The sequence below is a fragment of the Balaenoptera acutorostrata genome, chromosome 19 (genome assembly GCF_949987535.1).
Source record: "Balaenoptera acutorostrata chromosome 19, mBalAcu1.1, whole genome shotgun sequence".
Lineage (NCBI taxonomy): Eukaryota > Metazoa > Chordata > Mammalia > Artiodactyla > Balaenopteridae > Balaenoptera > Balaenoptera acutorostrata.
Window position 1 is genome coordinate 65,739,095 of NC_080082.1, and position 16,912 is coordinate 65,756,006.

Below are 16,912 nucleotides of genomic sequence, written 5' to 3' on the forward strand. Positions count from 1 at the left end.
ATAATACATGCTGGAGAGGGTGTGGAGAAAAGGGAACCCTCCTACACTGTTGGTGGGAATTAAATTGGTGCAGCCACTGTGGAGAACAGTATGGAGGTTCCTTAAAAAACTAAAAATAGAGTTGCCATATGATCCAGCAATCCCACTCCTGGGCATACATCTGGAGAAAACTCTAATTGGAAAAGATAGTGAACTGCTATGTTCATAGCAGCACTATATACAATCACCAGGGCATGGAACCAACCCAAGTGTCCATCTATAGATGAATGGATAAAGATGTATATAAGTTAGGAGTATGAGATTAACAGATACACACTGCTATATATAAATAGATAAACAATAGGATTTACTGTATAGCATAGGGAACCATATTCAGTATCCAGTAATAACTTGGCAATGGAAAAGAATCTGAAAGAGAATATATGTTCTACATATATAATTTTGTAAAATATGTATATTTTACATATTTTTTCATATTTTGATAGATGTACTGCAAAGCGATTTAGTACACCAGAAACTAACACAACATTGTAAATCAACTATATGACCATAAAAAACATTGTTTAAGAAAATACACATACCAAACAAAAGTATTAAAATAGACAAATTTTTCTTTTTTACAAGATCCTCAGTAAGTGAAAGGAGAGCCCAGTCTACAAGCATGAGATAGGAATCTACTAAAGAATAAACTATTAGGCTGTTTCTTGGGGTGGAACTATCAGAGTCTGACTTAGGATGAAAAGGGCTTTGAGCCAGGGTTGCCAGTTCAGGATGTGTAGTGAATTCCATCAGTGGCCTCACTCTATCCACGTGCTCCCCATCTCCTCCAATGCTGCCACCCCAGCCCTCCCTACAGAGAGAAGGTGCCCACCGACTCCTCACCTGTTCCACCTTGCCCTTGCTGCCAATGTCCTGAGCTCCGCTTCCTGCCATGGTCTTCACGGGATAACCCCCATCCAGGCCAGAAGAACTCCGTATGGGTGGGGGAATCTTGTGTGATGGGGCCGCCAAGAACACCTCAGTGGGCCGTACCAGCCACTGCAGGTCTGGGCTGGTCCGGATGGCAGTCACCCTTGGGATGAGGTTAGCACTGGAGCCGGCCAGGTCTGTGCACAAGTCCTAGAAGGAAACAGAAGGGGAAAGCTGAGGGGACCAAGCAGGTTCTGGATACAGGTGGGGTGAGAGGGAGGAGAAACTGTCCTGGACTGCTCATCTCTTTTTATATGCCCCTCATCCTGGATGGAAGGTCTCCCCCTTTCCTCGCAAGAATTCTGTCCCTTCATCCTGGATGGAAGGTCTCCCATTTCCTCCCAAGAATTCTGCCGCGCACTGCCTTTCTCCTCCATCCTGCGACTGCGTTCCCATTATTCCCTCGGCATCACCGGCTCGAAAGGGGGTTCTTATAAATGTACCCGACTTCTGTACTGACGCAGGAGCCCCTCCAGAGTCTCCCGAGTGAACTCGCTTTTTATCGGTGAACCGCCTTACGCACCCGCCCGCTTCCCCTCCTCCCCGCCCCTCCTGCCTGCTCCAGGCTGCCAGCGGAGGGAGGGCGCCCACTTTCTGCCGCCTCCCCGGGGAGCCGGGCTCCTGTGAGCGAGTCTCTGCTTGGCACGCGTTTGCTCGGCTCCCGCCGGACACAAGCCACAGCGCGCGGGCCGGGGCGCTCCGAAAGAGCCGGCGCGGAAAAGGGACCATTCTTACCGGGACAAGCGTGCGCGCTCTTCCAGCAAGTCCAGGCCTCCCAGGACCGGGATGCTCCGGCCAGGGCAGCCTCTCTCCCCGGCGAAGGAGGGACGCCGAACCGCGAGTCCCGCGAGCCCAGCCTTCCTGCGCATGGTCGGGAGAGCCAGTGCCGGAGGACTCGGTCAGGGAGTGACAGCAGGAGGAACTGTCCGCGGCCCGGAAAGCGATGCAGCAGCGGGAGGACACCACGCGGTAGCACGCCACGCGGTAGCGGGCGTTGAAGCGTGGCGTGCATTGAAGCCGGAAGAATTCAGGCTGGTAGTAGGGTGGGGCTGGAGTGAGGCCGGGGAGGGGCGCGGTCCCTGCCCATCAGGCCGGCGGCTGGGTCCCCGCCTGAGGAGCTAGCAGCCCAGAGGCGGGGAGCACCCGGCACCGCCTCCACTCTTTATAACCGTGTTTAGGACTGAGCCCTTACGTCACGGGGGTAAACCATCGCGGCGCCGGAGGGGTGGCGCGCGGGCCTGGACACATCTGCGGCCTCTTTGCCGCCCTCGCTTCTCTCGCAGCCCCTGCCGCCCGTCTGCCTGTGTTCCTCTATCATAGGAGCATTTAAGTAATGGGGTGTTAGGGTCCCGTGCAGCCCCCAAATTGAGCGACTTCGGGGATGACCTCCCCCAAGAAGGCAAGGAACGTCCGTGAAGCCTGCTGACGTAGACCTCCATTGGGCATTACCTAATTTGGGGGAGGAGCAGGCGGGAGCCGCTCCTGGGTACAGCCCGCCAGGAGATTCAGGGCGGGGCAGGCGGGGCAGGCGGGGCAGGCGGGGCAGGCGGGGCAGGCGGGGCAGGCGGGGCAGGCGGGGCAGGCGGGGCCGCGCAGAGCGCCCGGGACACTCGCACGTGTTCAAGGCGGACCCTTGTGCCCCGGGTGGGGTGGGGGCGCCTTTATGCCAGTGTAAGGAGAGAGCCGGAACAATTCTGGGTCTCATGTATAGAAGAAACAAGTCCATGACTGCAAGGGGGTAAGCCGCGGTCCCGGAAGGAAAGCGCCCCAACCCCCATTTCCGATGTTAGTCCTAATTCAGTGAGAACGGTGGAAGCAGACCCTCACCCCCTCGCCCCAAGCCCCCGGGCCCGAGCAATACTAGGATTGTCACTGCGTTTGGAAGCAGAAAGTCGGAGGGGGTCCAAAATAAGAGAAGAGGATAATCGACTTCCCATGCTGGGTTTTGTTTTGTTAAACTTTTTTTTTTTTTTTTAAAGGTTTTATTTATTTATTTATTTATTTATTTATGGCTGTGTTGGGTCTTCGTTTCTGTGCGAGGGCTTTCTCTAGTTGTGGCAAGCGGGGCCACTCTTCATCGCGGTGCGCGGGCCTCTCATTATCGCGGCCTCTCTTGTTGCGGAGCACAGGCTCCAGACGCGCAGGCTCAGTAATTGTGGCTCACGGGCCTAGTTGCTCCGTGGCATGTGGGATCTTCCCAGACCAGGGCTCGAACCCGTGTCCCCTGCATTGGCAGGCAGACTCTCAACCACTGCGCCACCAGGGAAGCCCTGTTAAACTTTTTAAATGGAAACGGCGCATTTATTATTATTTTTCTCGGCCTATGTGAGGATATTAGTGTTACTGTCAAATTCCGGCAGAATTTTCGGAAGCTGCATGCAAGGATGTCTGACCAGATCGTTAGCCTCGTTCTGAGCTGGGGCTCCGGAGACGCGTGGAGGGGGCACGTTTTGTGGACAAGATTGTCAGCTCCGGGGAACCGGGTGGGGTGAGCTTCTTGGGGGAGCGCAAGTCCGAGCTGGGGAGGTGAGAGAGGTTCGTTCCTCCAGGGCGCTAGGCTGACTGACTGGGAGCCCCCAGCGGTTGATTTTCCAGCGCGGACTTGGGGCGCTGGAAGGACCATGCACAGCACAGCCCAGGGCGGAGAACACTCTCTCACACACACACACCCCAAATCCAGAACATGGCAAATTCTGATGGGCAAACGACTGAGCAACTTCAACAAATGAATGGCCCAAGAATTTAAAAAAATGAAGTGATATCTATAAGTGAATTGAGACTTCCCAGATACATCTACTAAAAGTCATATAGATCCATTTTGGATCTGACTGCCTTAAAGAACGAACATATTTTTGGGAAAATTGAAAAAGAAGCTGAACACTGAAAAAATATATATTAAAAAAAATTTATTTATTTGTTTATTTTTGGCTGCATTGGGTCTTCGTTGCTGGGCACTGGCTTTCTCTAGTTGCAAAGAGCATGGGCTTCTCATTACGGTGGTGTCTCTTGTTGCTGAGCATGGGCTCTAGGCACGTGGGCTTCAGTAGTTGTGGCACACGGGCTCAGTAGTTGTGGCTTGCGGGCTCTGGAGCGCAGGCTCAGTAGTTGTGGTGCATGGGCTTAGTTGCTCTGCTGCATGTGGGATCTTCCCGGACCAGGGCTCGAACCCGTGTCCCCTGCATTGGCAGGCGGATTCTTAACCACTGCGCCACCAGGAAAGTCCCAAAAATATATTTTTAACACCTCAAAATTTTGTCTGAAAAAGTTATTAGGATTATGAAAGAGTGCTTACGTTTTGGAAGTACATTCTGATTATGAAAGAGTCCTTACGTTTTGGAAGTACATTCTGAGGAGATTAGGCATTGAATGACAAGATGTTGGGATTATAAGTACCACAACCCAGTTATATGCGTGAGAATAGGTGAAACAAGACTGGCCATGAGTTGATCAATAATGATGGGGTTGGGGCTTCCCTGGTGGTGAAGTGGTTAAGAATCCGCCTGCCAATGCAGGGGACACGGGTTGGAGCCCTGGTCTGGGAAGATCCCACATGCCGCGGAGCAACTAAGCCCATGCGCCACAACTACGGTGCCTGTGTTCTAGAGCCTGCAAGCCACAACTACTGAAGCCCAAGCACTTAGAGCCTGTGCTCCGCAATAAGAGAAGCCACTGCAATGAGAAGCCTGCACACCGCAACAAAGAGTAGCCCCCGCTCGCCACAACTAGAGAAAGCCCGCGTGCAGCAAAAAAGACCCAATGCAGCCAACAATAAATAAATAAAACGAATTAATTAATTAATTTTAAAAAGTTGTCATTTCCAAATTATTTTACTATGTTTTACTCATATATATTCCTGAGGTTATTTGTGACCACTCCATCAGCATGGTGGAAATACATTATAATACTGTGCTACTGCACACTCTTCCCAAATCCATGTTTAGTGCCATCCTTTTGGCAACTTGAAATTGGCCAGGGTGGGCATAGATACACCAGAGAAACTGACAAACTCTTCAAAATGGGTCTTGTTTATTTGAATGGCTAGACTTACGAAAGTGGTGGAGAATATGTTAAGAAGGTAGACAACGCTTGAAAGTATATAGCCTCTGGGAGTGTTACACTCCCAGAATAGCACCAAACAATTGAGAAAATATTCTGATAGTATTCAAAAATAATACTTCCTTTTAGTAAAGATGACACATCACTGCTGAGGAATGAGTGAAGTTCCAACACCTGTCTTTGTTAGACATATGTCTTTTATTTATTAATGGAAAAGGAAACATCAGCCAACATCCATTTCAAAATAAGCAACTGGTAGTAACGGTCGTTAAAGAAGATATACAAGTGGCAAATAAACAGGAAAAAAAATGCTGGACATCAAGAAACTTCAGAGAACTGCAATTAAAATCACAGTGAGATGCTATTACATCCCTGTTAAAACAGCTAAAATTAAACAGACTGACAATACCGAGGATTGGCAGGATGTGGAGGAATAGGAGCTCTCATATACTGTTGGTGGGAACACAGAAGGGTCCAACCAGTTTAGATCACAATTTGGCCGTTTGTTAAATATTGAAACATTCACATACTCTGAAGTAGTGGCACAAGAGAATTAAAACACATATTCATATAAAGAACTGTATGCCTATGTTCATTGCAGCTTTATTTCTAACAACACCAAACTGGAAACAACCCAATTGCCCATTAGCAGATGGATGGATAAGCACATCGTAGCATATCCATAGACAAGAATACTACTCAACGGTAAAAAAATGAACTATTCATACAAGCAACATTGATGAATTTCAAAATAATTAGGCAGTACGAAAAATATCAACAAAAAAAAGAGCAAACACTTTTATACTTCAATTCAAGTAAAGTTCTAGACAATGCAAACTAATTTATTGTTGAAGGCAGTAAATCACTGGACTCCTGTAGGCTTGGGAAGGGCAACGACAGATTGTAAAGGGGCATGAGGTAAATCATGGTTATGTTCATTATCGTGATTCTGTTGGTTTTATTGGTTTATATATATGGCAAAATTTTTCAAACTATACACCTTAAATATGTATAGGTTATTGCATGTCAATTATGCCTCAATAAAGTTTCTAAAAAAAATGGTTCAAAATAAAAAAAATCTGGACCTCCCACTCTTTCTGGAAACAAGAAGGTTTAACAACTCAATATTGACTCCACTCTATTTTTTCCCATTCCTGGGGAAGGGCAGCCCTGAATCAGTGCTGGAAATATGGGCAAGCAATGGAGGCCATTGCAGTCTGGGACAACAGGACCACTGGCTGGACCACAAAAGACACGTCCCTGGACAACAGGATCTCCATTCTCTGTTCTCATTTCCCTGCCTTTACAGCAACGGACTTGAGTTGACCAGCCCAGAAAGACAACGAGAACACAAAACCTTTAGATTATCTGCTGACAATGAATTCAGCTATAGGAGGAACACAGCCTTTGGAGGATCTGTGATTCCTCACAGCCATAGTCACTGGAAGATTTATGGATGCACATTAGAAGGGGCACACTCCATTTAATTTGCTGCATGCTCTTCCACTGACTATTAATCCCACCCAGGATTTCACTACCAAGTATGGTTGAAACCCGGCTCATGTAGTCTGAGGAGGGATACCAGTCCACAGAATTATGAACATCAGGACACTTGGTTCCTTTGTAGAACCTGGTGAAAAGCTTCCCCTCAACAGTGCTGGGCATTATAGGACACCCTCTGGGAATATGAGACAAAGTCATAGCGGTCCCAAAGGCCCTGGAGCTTGCCAAAATAAGTGACCCCTCCTCAGGGTAACCTGTGGTCATACAATATGTAGGCTTCCAGGTCCCAAATTAGGACCACAAAGCATTATTTTAGTTCCTAGGAGGTCTTGGGGAGCAATGCAAATTAGGCCAAAACTGGAATGAAAACTATTCTGTCATTATACTGTCCCTGCTGAGGCACAAGAGGCTGAGGGCCCATCCCTTCATACAAACAGGCCAATTCTGTTTTCCACCCACCCCCCACAGTGAATACAACCCCCGAGATTAAAGGTAGATTAAACAATAAGACCTTTATTGCTGCACAAACCAGAGCAATGGGGGGGGGGAGGGGAGGCAATTACCAGTTGGTGACTTTGAGGCAGGAAAATCAACCACAAATGTCATGTGAAACCAACAATTTTGATGAAGGGTCAGATTCATACTTAATCAATTGGAAATAGGAAAATATAAGGGCACAGACTACTCAAGATTTCCTCCAGGGAATAGGAGAGAGCACAGACATCTGCCTTGTGTTAGCGCATCAGGGTGACCGATGAAATACTGTGCAAGGCAGGAGAGGTGAGATGGGTTCTATCAGAGAAAATGGCAGAGATGTAACTCTGACAAGGGCCCTGGGGAGTTTAGAACATGGAATGTAGCTCCTGTAAGCTTCACAGGTCCCTGGAACTCATTGGGAATTTCGCCCCTCTGGATGTTTGCAAGTATGAGGTTCAATTTCAGGCAGATGGCTCCCTCACAGAAGCTGTCTAGTGCTATTATAATGAACGAGGAGACAGCAATTCCTTGAGGTCTAAGGCCTTTCTCAAAGTGTGGACTTCCTGGTACTAAACAATGTTAGCTGTTTGGAGTAAAGGATTTCCCATACTTCCTGCGTTCATGGGGCCTCTCCCTGGTGTGAAATTTTCGGTGGAGATTGAGGCTGGAGCGCTGGCTAAAGGACTTCCCACATTCGCCACATTCATAAGGCCTTTCTCCAGTGTGAACTACCTGGTGTTGAATAAGGACAGACTTTTGCCTGAAGGATTTCCCACACTGCCCACACTCATAAGGCCTTGACCCAGTGTGAATACTGCAGTGCTGAATAAGGCTGGTGCTTCTACTAAAGGATTTCCCACACTCGCCACATTTATAAGGCCTTTCTCCAGTGTGAGTTCTCTGGTGTTTAGTGAAGATGGCTCTTCTGCTAAAGGACTTCCCACACTGGCCACACTCAAAGGGCCGTGTTCTACTATGAATTCGCTGGTGTTCAACGAGGCTGTAGCTTTGTCTGAAAGATTTCCCACATTCAGCACACTCATAAGGCCTTTCTCCAGTGTGACTTCTGTTGTGCCGATCCAGTTTGGATTTGGATCCAAAGGCTTTCCCACATGCGCCACACTCATAAGACCTTTCACTAGTGTGAACTCTCTGGTGTCTAATGAGAGTGGCTCTTTGGCTAAAGGATTTCCCACACTGGACACACACAAAAGGCCTTGCTGTGGTATGAATTCTCCGGTGTTGAACAAGGGTGAAGCTTTGTCTAAAGAATTTCCCACATTCGCTGCACTCATAAGGCTTTTCTCCAGTGTGTGTTCTCTGGTGCCGAACAAGATTGGATTTGCACCCAAAGGCTCTTCCGCATTCCTCACACTCATAAGGCCTTTCTCCACTGTGAATTCTGCAGTGTTCAATAAGATTGGAGCACTGACTAAAGGATTTTCCACACTCGCCACATTTATAAGGCCTTTCTCCAGTGTGAACTCTCTGGTGTATAATGAGGGTGGCTCTTTGCCTAAAAGATTTTCCACATTCACTGCACTCGTAAGGCCTTTCTCCAGTGTGGACTCTCTGGAGCTGAACAAGTGAGTACTTACAGCGCAAGGCTTTCCTATATTTCCTAGACTCATAAACCCTTTTCCTAGTAGAGACTCTTGGGTGGTAAACAAGACTCTGTTTGTAGCTGGAAGTTTTCCCACATTCACGCAACTTGTAATGACTTTTCCTACCATGAAAGGTCTCCCCACACTTGGTGATTTTGTTGGGTTTCTCACCAATGGGAGTGATCTGGTGCTGGAGAAGACCCAAAGTGGCTGGGAAATCCTTTCCAACCTTCCTACAGGTGAAGGGATGCCCTGACACATGGAATATGCAACTCTTTACAAATGATGCCCTATCCATGTCACTTTTCTTTGCACTGAAATGCTTCTGAAGCTGTCGTAGGTTTGCACATGCCCCAATCAAGTATGGTTTCTGCCCAGGTAGGTAAGCCAGGTGCAAAATGTCTTTCAGGATTGGGACACATTTCTCACAGGGGTGAGCCTTCTGGCTGATTGGACCTACCTTTGGAGTCCTGACCTGTGACAAAGCTTCTAGGGAAACATTTTGCTCAGAAGGTGTCTCTTTATTCTCTGTTCCATGCAAACAAACTGAAAGAAAAGAAATATTTGTGAATCATGCTGATTATGGTGGGAGAGTATTAATCATGTTCTTTTTAAAACTTTCTGTATAATATGATGTTTTGACATCTTAAAAAACCTTCACGGCCAGGGAAACAGTGGACTTGAACACTATAAACCAAATGGATCTAACAGACATATATAGAACATTTCATCGAATACAGAATACACACTACTCAAGAAAATTCTCCAGGAATTTTCCAGGTAAAATTCTCCAGGATAGATCATATGGTAGGCTACAAAACAAGTCTTAGCCAATTTAAGAAAACTGAAATCATATCAAATATCATTTCTGACCAAAATACGATAAACGTAGAAAATAATGACAGGAGGAGAATTGGAAGATTCACAAATATGTGGAAATTAAATAACACATTCTTGAACAACCAACAAGTCAAAGATGAAATCAAAAGGGAAATCAAAAAATATATTGAGACAAATGAAAATGGAAACACAAAATACCAAAACTTATGGGACCCAGCAAAAGCAGTTCTAAAAAGGGAAGGTTATAGCAGATACATATCTACACTAAGAAAAAAAGAAAGATTGTAAACACCCTATCTTCACATTCCAAGACTAGAAAAAGAACAAACTAAGCACAATGTTAGCAGAAGGAGGGAAACAATAAAGATAAAAGTGGAAATAAACAAAATAGAGACTAGAAAAACAACAGAAAAGATCAAAACTAAGATTTTTTGAAAAAGATAAAATTGACAAACTTCTTAGATAGACTAAGAAAAAAAAAAGAGAGGACTCAAATAAATAAAATTATAAATGAAAGAGGAAACATTACAATTGATACCACAGAAATACAAGGATCATAAGACACTACTATGAATAATTATACACCAACAAATTGGATAACCTAAAAGAAATGGATACATTCCTAGAAATATACAACCTACCAAGATTTAATTTTGAAGAAATAGAAAATCAGAGAAGACCAATAATGAGTAAGGATATTGGATCAGTAATAATAAACCTCCCCCAAAAGAAAATCCCAGGGTTTGATGGTTTCACTGGTAAATTCTATGAAACATTTAACACCAATCCTCAAAAAAACTGAAGAGGAGGGAACACATCAAAACTCATCTTACAAAGCCAGTATCACCCTTACACCAAAGTCAGATAAGAACACTACAACACAAGAAAATCAAAGGCCAATATCCCTGATGAACATAGATGCAAAAATCCTCAACAAAATACAGTAAACCAAATTCAACAGCACATTAAAAGTGTCATACAGGGCTTTCCTAGTGGTGCAGTGGTTAAGAATCTGCCTGCCAATGCAAGGGACATGGTTCGAGCCCTGGCCCGGGAAGATCCCACATGCCACAGAGCAACTAAGCCCGTGTGCCACAACTACTGAGCCTGAGCTCTAGAGACCGCAAGCCACAGCTACTGAGCCCATGTGCCACAACTACTGAAGCCTGCGCACCTAGAGTCCGTGCTCCACAACAAGAGAAGCCACAAAAATGAGAAGCCCGTGCACTGCAACGAAGAGTAGCCCCTGCTCACCGCAGCTAGAGAAAGCCCATGCACAGCAACAAAGACCCAACACAGCCAAAAATAAATAAATAAATAAATTTATTTTAAAAAATAAATAAATTTATTTAAAAAAAAGTATCATACAACATGTTCAACTGGGATTTATCTTTGGGATGCAAAGACATTTCAGCAAACACAATAAATGTGATATACCACATTAATAGAAAGAAGGATAAAAATCAGAGAGTCATCTCAATAGATACAGAAAAAGCATATCTCAAAATTTAACATCCTTTCATAATAAAAACTCTCAACAAACTTGATACAGAAAGTTTTTATTATATACAACATAATAAAGGCCATATATGACAAGCCCACAGCCAAGATCATACTCAATGGTGAAAAGCTGAAAGCTTTTTTGCAAAGATCAGGAACATAACAAAGATGACTGCTCTCACCACTTCTATTCAACATAGTACTAGAAGTCCTAAGCAGAGTAACTGGGCAAGAAAAAGAAGTAAGAGGCATCCAAACCGGAAAGAAAGAAATAAAATCATCTCTGTTTGTGGATGACATAATCTTACATACAGAAAACCCTGAAGACTACACCAAAAACCTGTTAGAATAAACAAATTCAGTGAAGTTGCAGGATACAAAATCAACATACAAAAACCAGGTGCATTTCTATACCCTAAAAACAAATTATGCAAAAAAGAAACTAAGAACCAATTCCTTTTACGATGATTAAAAAACAAAACAAAAAATACCCTTAGGAAGAGATTTAAACATGGAGGTGAAAAGATCTTTACACTGAAAACTATAAAACATTGATGAAAAATATTAAAGACACAAATAAATGGCAAGAGGTCCTCTGTTCATGGATTGGAAAAATTAATATTCTTAAATATACTACCCAAAGCTATCTACAGACTCAATGCAACCCTTTTCAAAATTCCAATGGCATTTTTCACTGAAGTAGAAAAAAAAAATCCTAAAATTCATATGGAACCACAAAAGACCCTGAATAGCCAAGGCATTCTTAAGCAAGAAGAACAAAGCTAGAGGCATCACACTTCTTGATTTCAAATTATATATATTACAAAGCTACAGTAATCAAAATAGTATAGTACTGGCATAAAAACAGACACATAGACCAATGGAACAGAATAGAGAGCACAGAAATAACCCTCTGCATATATGGTCAACTAATGTTTGAGAAGGGGGCCAAGAATACAAACTAGAAAAGAGTAGCCTGTTCAATAAATGGTGCAGGGAAAAGTGGATATCTACATGGAAAAGAATGAAATTGGACCCTTACCTTATACCATACACAAAAACAACTCAAAATGGATTAAAAACTCACATGTGAACTCAATATCAAAAAAACCAAACAAACAACCCAATTAAAAAATGAGCAGAGGATGTGAATGGGCTGTTTTCCAAACAAGACATACAGATGGCCAACAGACACATGAAACAATGTTCAACATCACTAACCATCAAGGAAATGCAAATCAAACGACATGAGGTATCACCTCACACCTCTCAGAATGGCTGTTACCGAGACAACAAATAACAAGTGTTGGTGAGGATGTGGAGAAAAGGGAACCCTTGTGCACTATTGGTGGGAATGTAAATTGTTGCAGCCACTATGGAAAACAATATGGAGACTCCTCAAAAAATTAAAAATAGAACTACCATACAATCCAGCAATTCCACTTCTGGGTACTTCTCTGAACAAAACAAAAACACTAATTTGAAAAGATATATGCACCCCTCTGTTCATTGCAGCATTATTTACAATAGCTAAGATATGGAAGCAACCTAAGGGTTCTTACCACACACACACACACAAATTAATAATGATGATAATAATAATAAAGGGGTGGGAGGCAGTGGATATGTTTATGGTCTTGATGGTGGTGATGGTTTCAAGGATGTATACTTATTTCCAAACTTATTGAGTTGTATCCAGGAAATGTGTACACCTTTTTAAATGTCAATCATTCCTCAGTACAATGGTTTAAATATAAATAAATAAATAACGTTTAACATTTACTAAAAGGGACCAATGGTCAAACTTCTTAAACGTAATTATTAGTGGGGCTCAAATTATATGTGAGGATTCCACTACCTTTTTGGCCACACAGCATGCAGGATCTTAATTCCCCGACCAGGGATCAAACCCACACCCCCTGCAGTGGAAGAACAGAGTCTTAACCACAGGACCGTCAGGGAAGTCCCAGGATTCCACTATTTTTACACACCATAACTGTATACTCTTAGGAATGTAACTAAATACAAAACAGAGAAAAATAGGTATGTCTCACTTGAACTGTAGCTTTTCTTAAATTTTCCAATGTCATAGCACCCATTACCCAAAACTATCCCATATTGGACACAGCTGCTCTAACATGCTGAATAATAAATTTAAATTAACATAAGTCTTCGACACAAATTGGCTTAATAAAATGGTACCTCACAGGCCACCCAGTTAAAATAGTTAATATAGCCCAATGTATGTTAAAACAGGGCCTTCAAGGATTAAAACTTATTATAGAAAATCTAATAAATGAAGGGGTGATTATCCTCACTGCTTTTCCATTCTAAAGCCCAATTATGTCTGTCCTTAAATCTGGAAAAATTAAAGGTGCCTCATGGTGGATTACTATAATATTGTGGTCCCATCCATCAGGACCCCATACCTAACATCAGTAAAAATTATATATCATATATACATATTGTTAAATACTAATTATATATATTATTAAAATTACCGATTCAATCAGAACTTGGGAAACCAGGTGTCATGGATCTGGACACATTCATTCTGCCAGGGTGAGGGCAAACAAGGTGAGATGCTTTGTTTTAGGCTGACTGCAAGACTCCTAAATCCCAGATCCTTCCCTGCAAGCTTGGTGCAACAGGATTTAGAACTACTTGGGGTGGGCAGTGCACACAGTTCAGCACTGGTACCCACAACACATATGCCAAGAAAGTGGGGAAATTAGCAGAGCCCATGGTCTGTCTGTGGAAAGGGCAAAGCTGCCTCTGGGGGACAGAAGATAAGATAGAGACCAGGACCCTTGGGTGAGGGCCTTACCCATTGAGGCTGTAAGTGCAAAGTTCTCCAGCATCACCTTGTGGTACAGGCATCTCTGAGCCTCATCAAGGAGCCCCCACTCCTCCTGCGAGAAGTAAATGGCCACATCCTCAAAGGTCACACAGCCCTGCCAGGATGAGGACAGATCATTCCATGATCAAATTCTCTCCTAGGACCCCAAGTTCCTTCACCCAGACATCCATCTCCTGCTCATCCTCCTTCCAGTGTCCCCACCTTAGAGGAAATATCAGGCCCTGGGGCCTCAGATACCTGCTCTCTTCTCATGGTATCAAGATCACTGTGTCTGCCCACACCAACAACAAGCACGTGGGCAGGGAGACGCCATCTAAACTCTGAGCCTGGCATTAGGGCATATGCCCTCTTGTCAGGTAATTCCCCTGGAGTCCCAGATTGTGCCTCCCAGAGACAACCAAATGTGGGCTTGGGGTTTCTTCAGGGTCTCCAGGTCCATGGACTGGAAAAATCCCAGGACACAATCCCAGAGACAAAGGGTGGGTCAGGACAATTGAAGGCCTGGAATATCCTCCACTCACCTTTGTACAGTCCATAAGCACTTCTGTAGTCATGGGAGTCTGTAGGAAGAGGGAGGTCATTAGAGGGATGTAACCATGGTAGGCTCAGTAGGCTCAGGCCTCACTGTACCCCTGTCCAGCCCTGGAGCAAGGTGACCTGGGATGACTGCATTATCTCTGAGACTCAGTCCTTAGTGCTCTTACAACTGTATGATCTTGGATAAAAACTCAACCTCCCTGTGCCTCAGTGTTTTCATCCCCTTTCCAGTCTGTTCTTACTCGGAGCAACTTCTGGAAAATCTGAAAAGCCTAACTCACACCATGTGCCTCTTCTATTCACAACCCTCCATGGCGTCCTGAGGTTAAAACTCCTCACCTTGCCATTCCAAGTGGGAATGATTCTGGCTCAATCGCCCCTCCACGACTTTACATAAACCGGTCCCTCTGCCTGTAACACTCTCCCAACATGTCATCACACTGGTTTTTAGATATGGGGGCTCCACCCATGAGATCCTCACTCTTCTGGACACAGGGATCTATACTGAATAGACGTGAGCAGGCGCCCCGCACTTGGGGCTTTAGTGTCTGGTGGGGTGAGGGCGGTCAGGGCCCGCAGGACGAGCGTTTACCTGAGGCGGGTCCCTAGGCGCAGCCGCCGCCATCGGAGTCTGGGAGGAGCGGGGTCTTAGGTGGTGGACGACAGAGACGGAACTCGTGTACAATCGTCATCTACCGCCGCGGCCCTGCAGACTTGCCGCTGTGCAGTGGGGACAACCTCTCCCCTAAAGCCTCCTCGCTCTGGTCACCCCGATCCTGACTCCGCTCTCCTAAAGGACTCGTAACGCGGATGGACACTGGAGCAGCCACAGTGACTGCCACAACAGCGGCGCGGGAAGTCCCACCCAGATCCTCTGGTCCGAACGAGAAAACGCCCTGCTTTCGGGCGTTCATTGGCTGCTAGTCTTGGCCCCCGGCCTCCGGCATTATGGGTAGCGTAGTTCCCATGGCCCCACCAGCCACAGAGGAGGACGCCCACACCGAGATCGCGGAGTCCCGGAGGCCGTGTTAGGGCTCTGTGGCCCGGGCGGCGGTCTACCCTGTGGGCCTGTACGGAGGTTGCCCGGAAAGTGTCCGGATGAGGGGTCGGCGACGCTTCGACCCCACATGGGAACCCCTACACTGGCCCGGGTGGTCCCGGGCTACATGGGAGGTCTCCCCCGGCGCGGGGGTTGGGGGAAGACACAGTCAGCACCCTTTGCGAAAAGTCCTGAGTTCCCTCCCTGGTGTGAGAGCCGCTCCTACCCCTCTGCGACCCCTGACCACAAAACGGGCTCGTGATCTGACCGGATCAGGGTTGGCAGGTTTGGCTGCGCCTCCTGGGGGGTCGCCTGGAAAGGTCGGGAGTTGACTTTGTAGCCGAAAAGTTGAGACTCGCCTTGAGGGCGTCAGGCGGGGACTCGGCGTCTGGAGAGCAGCGCGGACTTGTCGCTGGCAACCGGGATGTGCGCTTGACCTCTGCAGGGGGAGGGGTGAGGACCTTCGTCCTGGGACCAGCAGTAGAGACCTCGCGCCTGAAGCCCAGAGGGATCAGGGGAGACCTTCAGGGAGCTCCAGGTTGACCCTTCCCAGGAGGACTCTGGTGAACCCGGCAGCCTCCGCGGGGTCTGGAGGCCCTTTGAGCGTCCCCGCAGCTCCCTGCTCTCCCCCCGGGAAAGCCCCCAGGGCAGCTGGCAGCCCGCAGCCCGCATCTCTCCTAGACCGGCGGGCGCCCCCTGGCGGCTGCGTGTGAAAGTTGGGATTCTGCCCTTAGGTGAAAACGGGGGAGAGCAGACTCTGCGGCCAGGGATGGAGACTCAACCCCAAGGGGAGTGCCATTAAAGACATCCAGGGAGGTGCGCACTCTCCCTGGATGTCTCCTCCGGCTCCCGCGCCCCCCTCCTCTCTGCCTGAGTCACTGTCAGCCAGCAGCCAGCGGGCACTGTAGGGTCCGGAGTTGCAGCCTGTCCCTCCTGCCACACCCACTGTGCCTAGGCCTCATTGTCCTATCCAAGATGCGACCTCAGATCACACATGGCTTCGCTGCCTTGAAGTGCATCTGTTCCTGGAGGAAAAGAACTAATGGGGTTCCCTTGGAACACGGGAGCAGGGAGAGATTGTCGCAGAACCGCCTCCCAGCGTGGAGCGCAGGGAGGACCCTAGACCAGCCTGCGCTTGGGCCAGGGTCCTTCTGAAGGAGGCTCTGCTGCGGATGGGGTAGGCTGGCAGTGGCTCCCCCACCGCCCCCACCTGCACGTCTTCCCAGAGTCGGGGTGTCTGGAAAAGCAACACAATTCAACGCGCGATTCTGCTGAAGCATAACTCATCCCGTTATTAAAAGAGAGGGTTATAAAGTACTTGAAGAGAATTCCTAGACTAGGAAACCCCTATGGGGAGGTAGGACACCGTCAAAGCCTAAATGCAGGCAGCTAGGGGATCGTTGCTGCTCTCATTCCCTCCTGGCCCCTCCACCAGCTGCTGCAATGCTGCCTGACCAGGGTAGGAGCATATATATTAGGGCACCCTGTTACTCCTAAGTGAAGCCTTTCTGGGGTCTCCACTAACCA

At 46.6% G+C, this 16,912-nt stretch overlaps 2 protein-coding genes across 2 annotated transcripts; both read right to left on the reverse strand.

Annotated features, from left to right (window-relative positions):
• Positions 1 to 471: 471 nt before the first annotated feature.
• LOC130705698 (uncharacterized) lies at positions 472 to 2,179 on the reverse strand. Its single transcript, XM_057533754.1, has 3 exons — positions 2,167 to 2,179; positions 1,705 to 2,048; positions 472 to 1,119 (listed from the first exon to the last, which is right to left on the reverse strand). The coding sequence occupies exons 1-3, from the start codon at positions 2,177 to 2,179 to the stop codon at positions 472 to 474; spliced, it is 1,005 nt and encodes a 334-aa protein (XP_057389737.1).
• A 2,891-nt stretch (positions 2,180 to 5,070) lies between these two features.
• On the reverse strand, positions 5,071 to 15,220 carry LOC103009303 (zinc finger protein interacting with ribonucleoprotein K). The gene is made up of 4 exons (XM_007175427.2): positions 14,939 to 15,220; positions 14,331 to 14,369; positions 13,777 to 13,903; positions 5,071 to 9,155 (listed from the first exon to the last, which is right to left on the reverse strand). The coding sequence occupies exons 1-4, from the start codon at positions 14,969 to 14,971 to the stop codon at positions 7,585 to 7,587; spliced, it is 1,770 nt and encodes a 589-aa protein (XP_007175489.2). The 5' UTR covers positions 14,972 to 15,220; the 3' UTR covers positions 5,071 to 7,584.
• Positions 15,221 to 16,912: the final 1,692 nt, after the last annotated feature.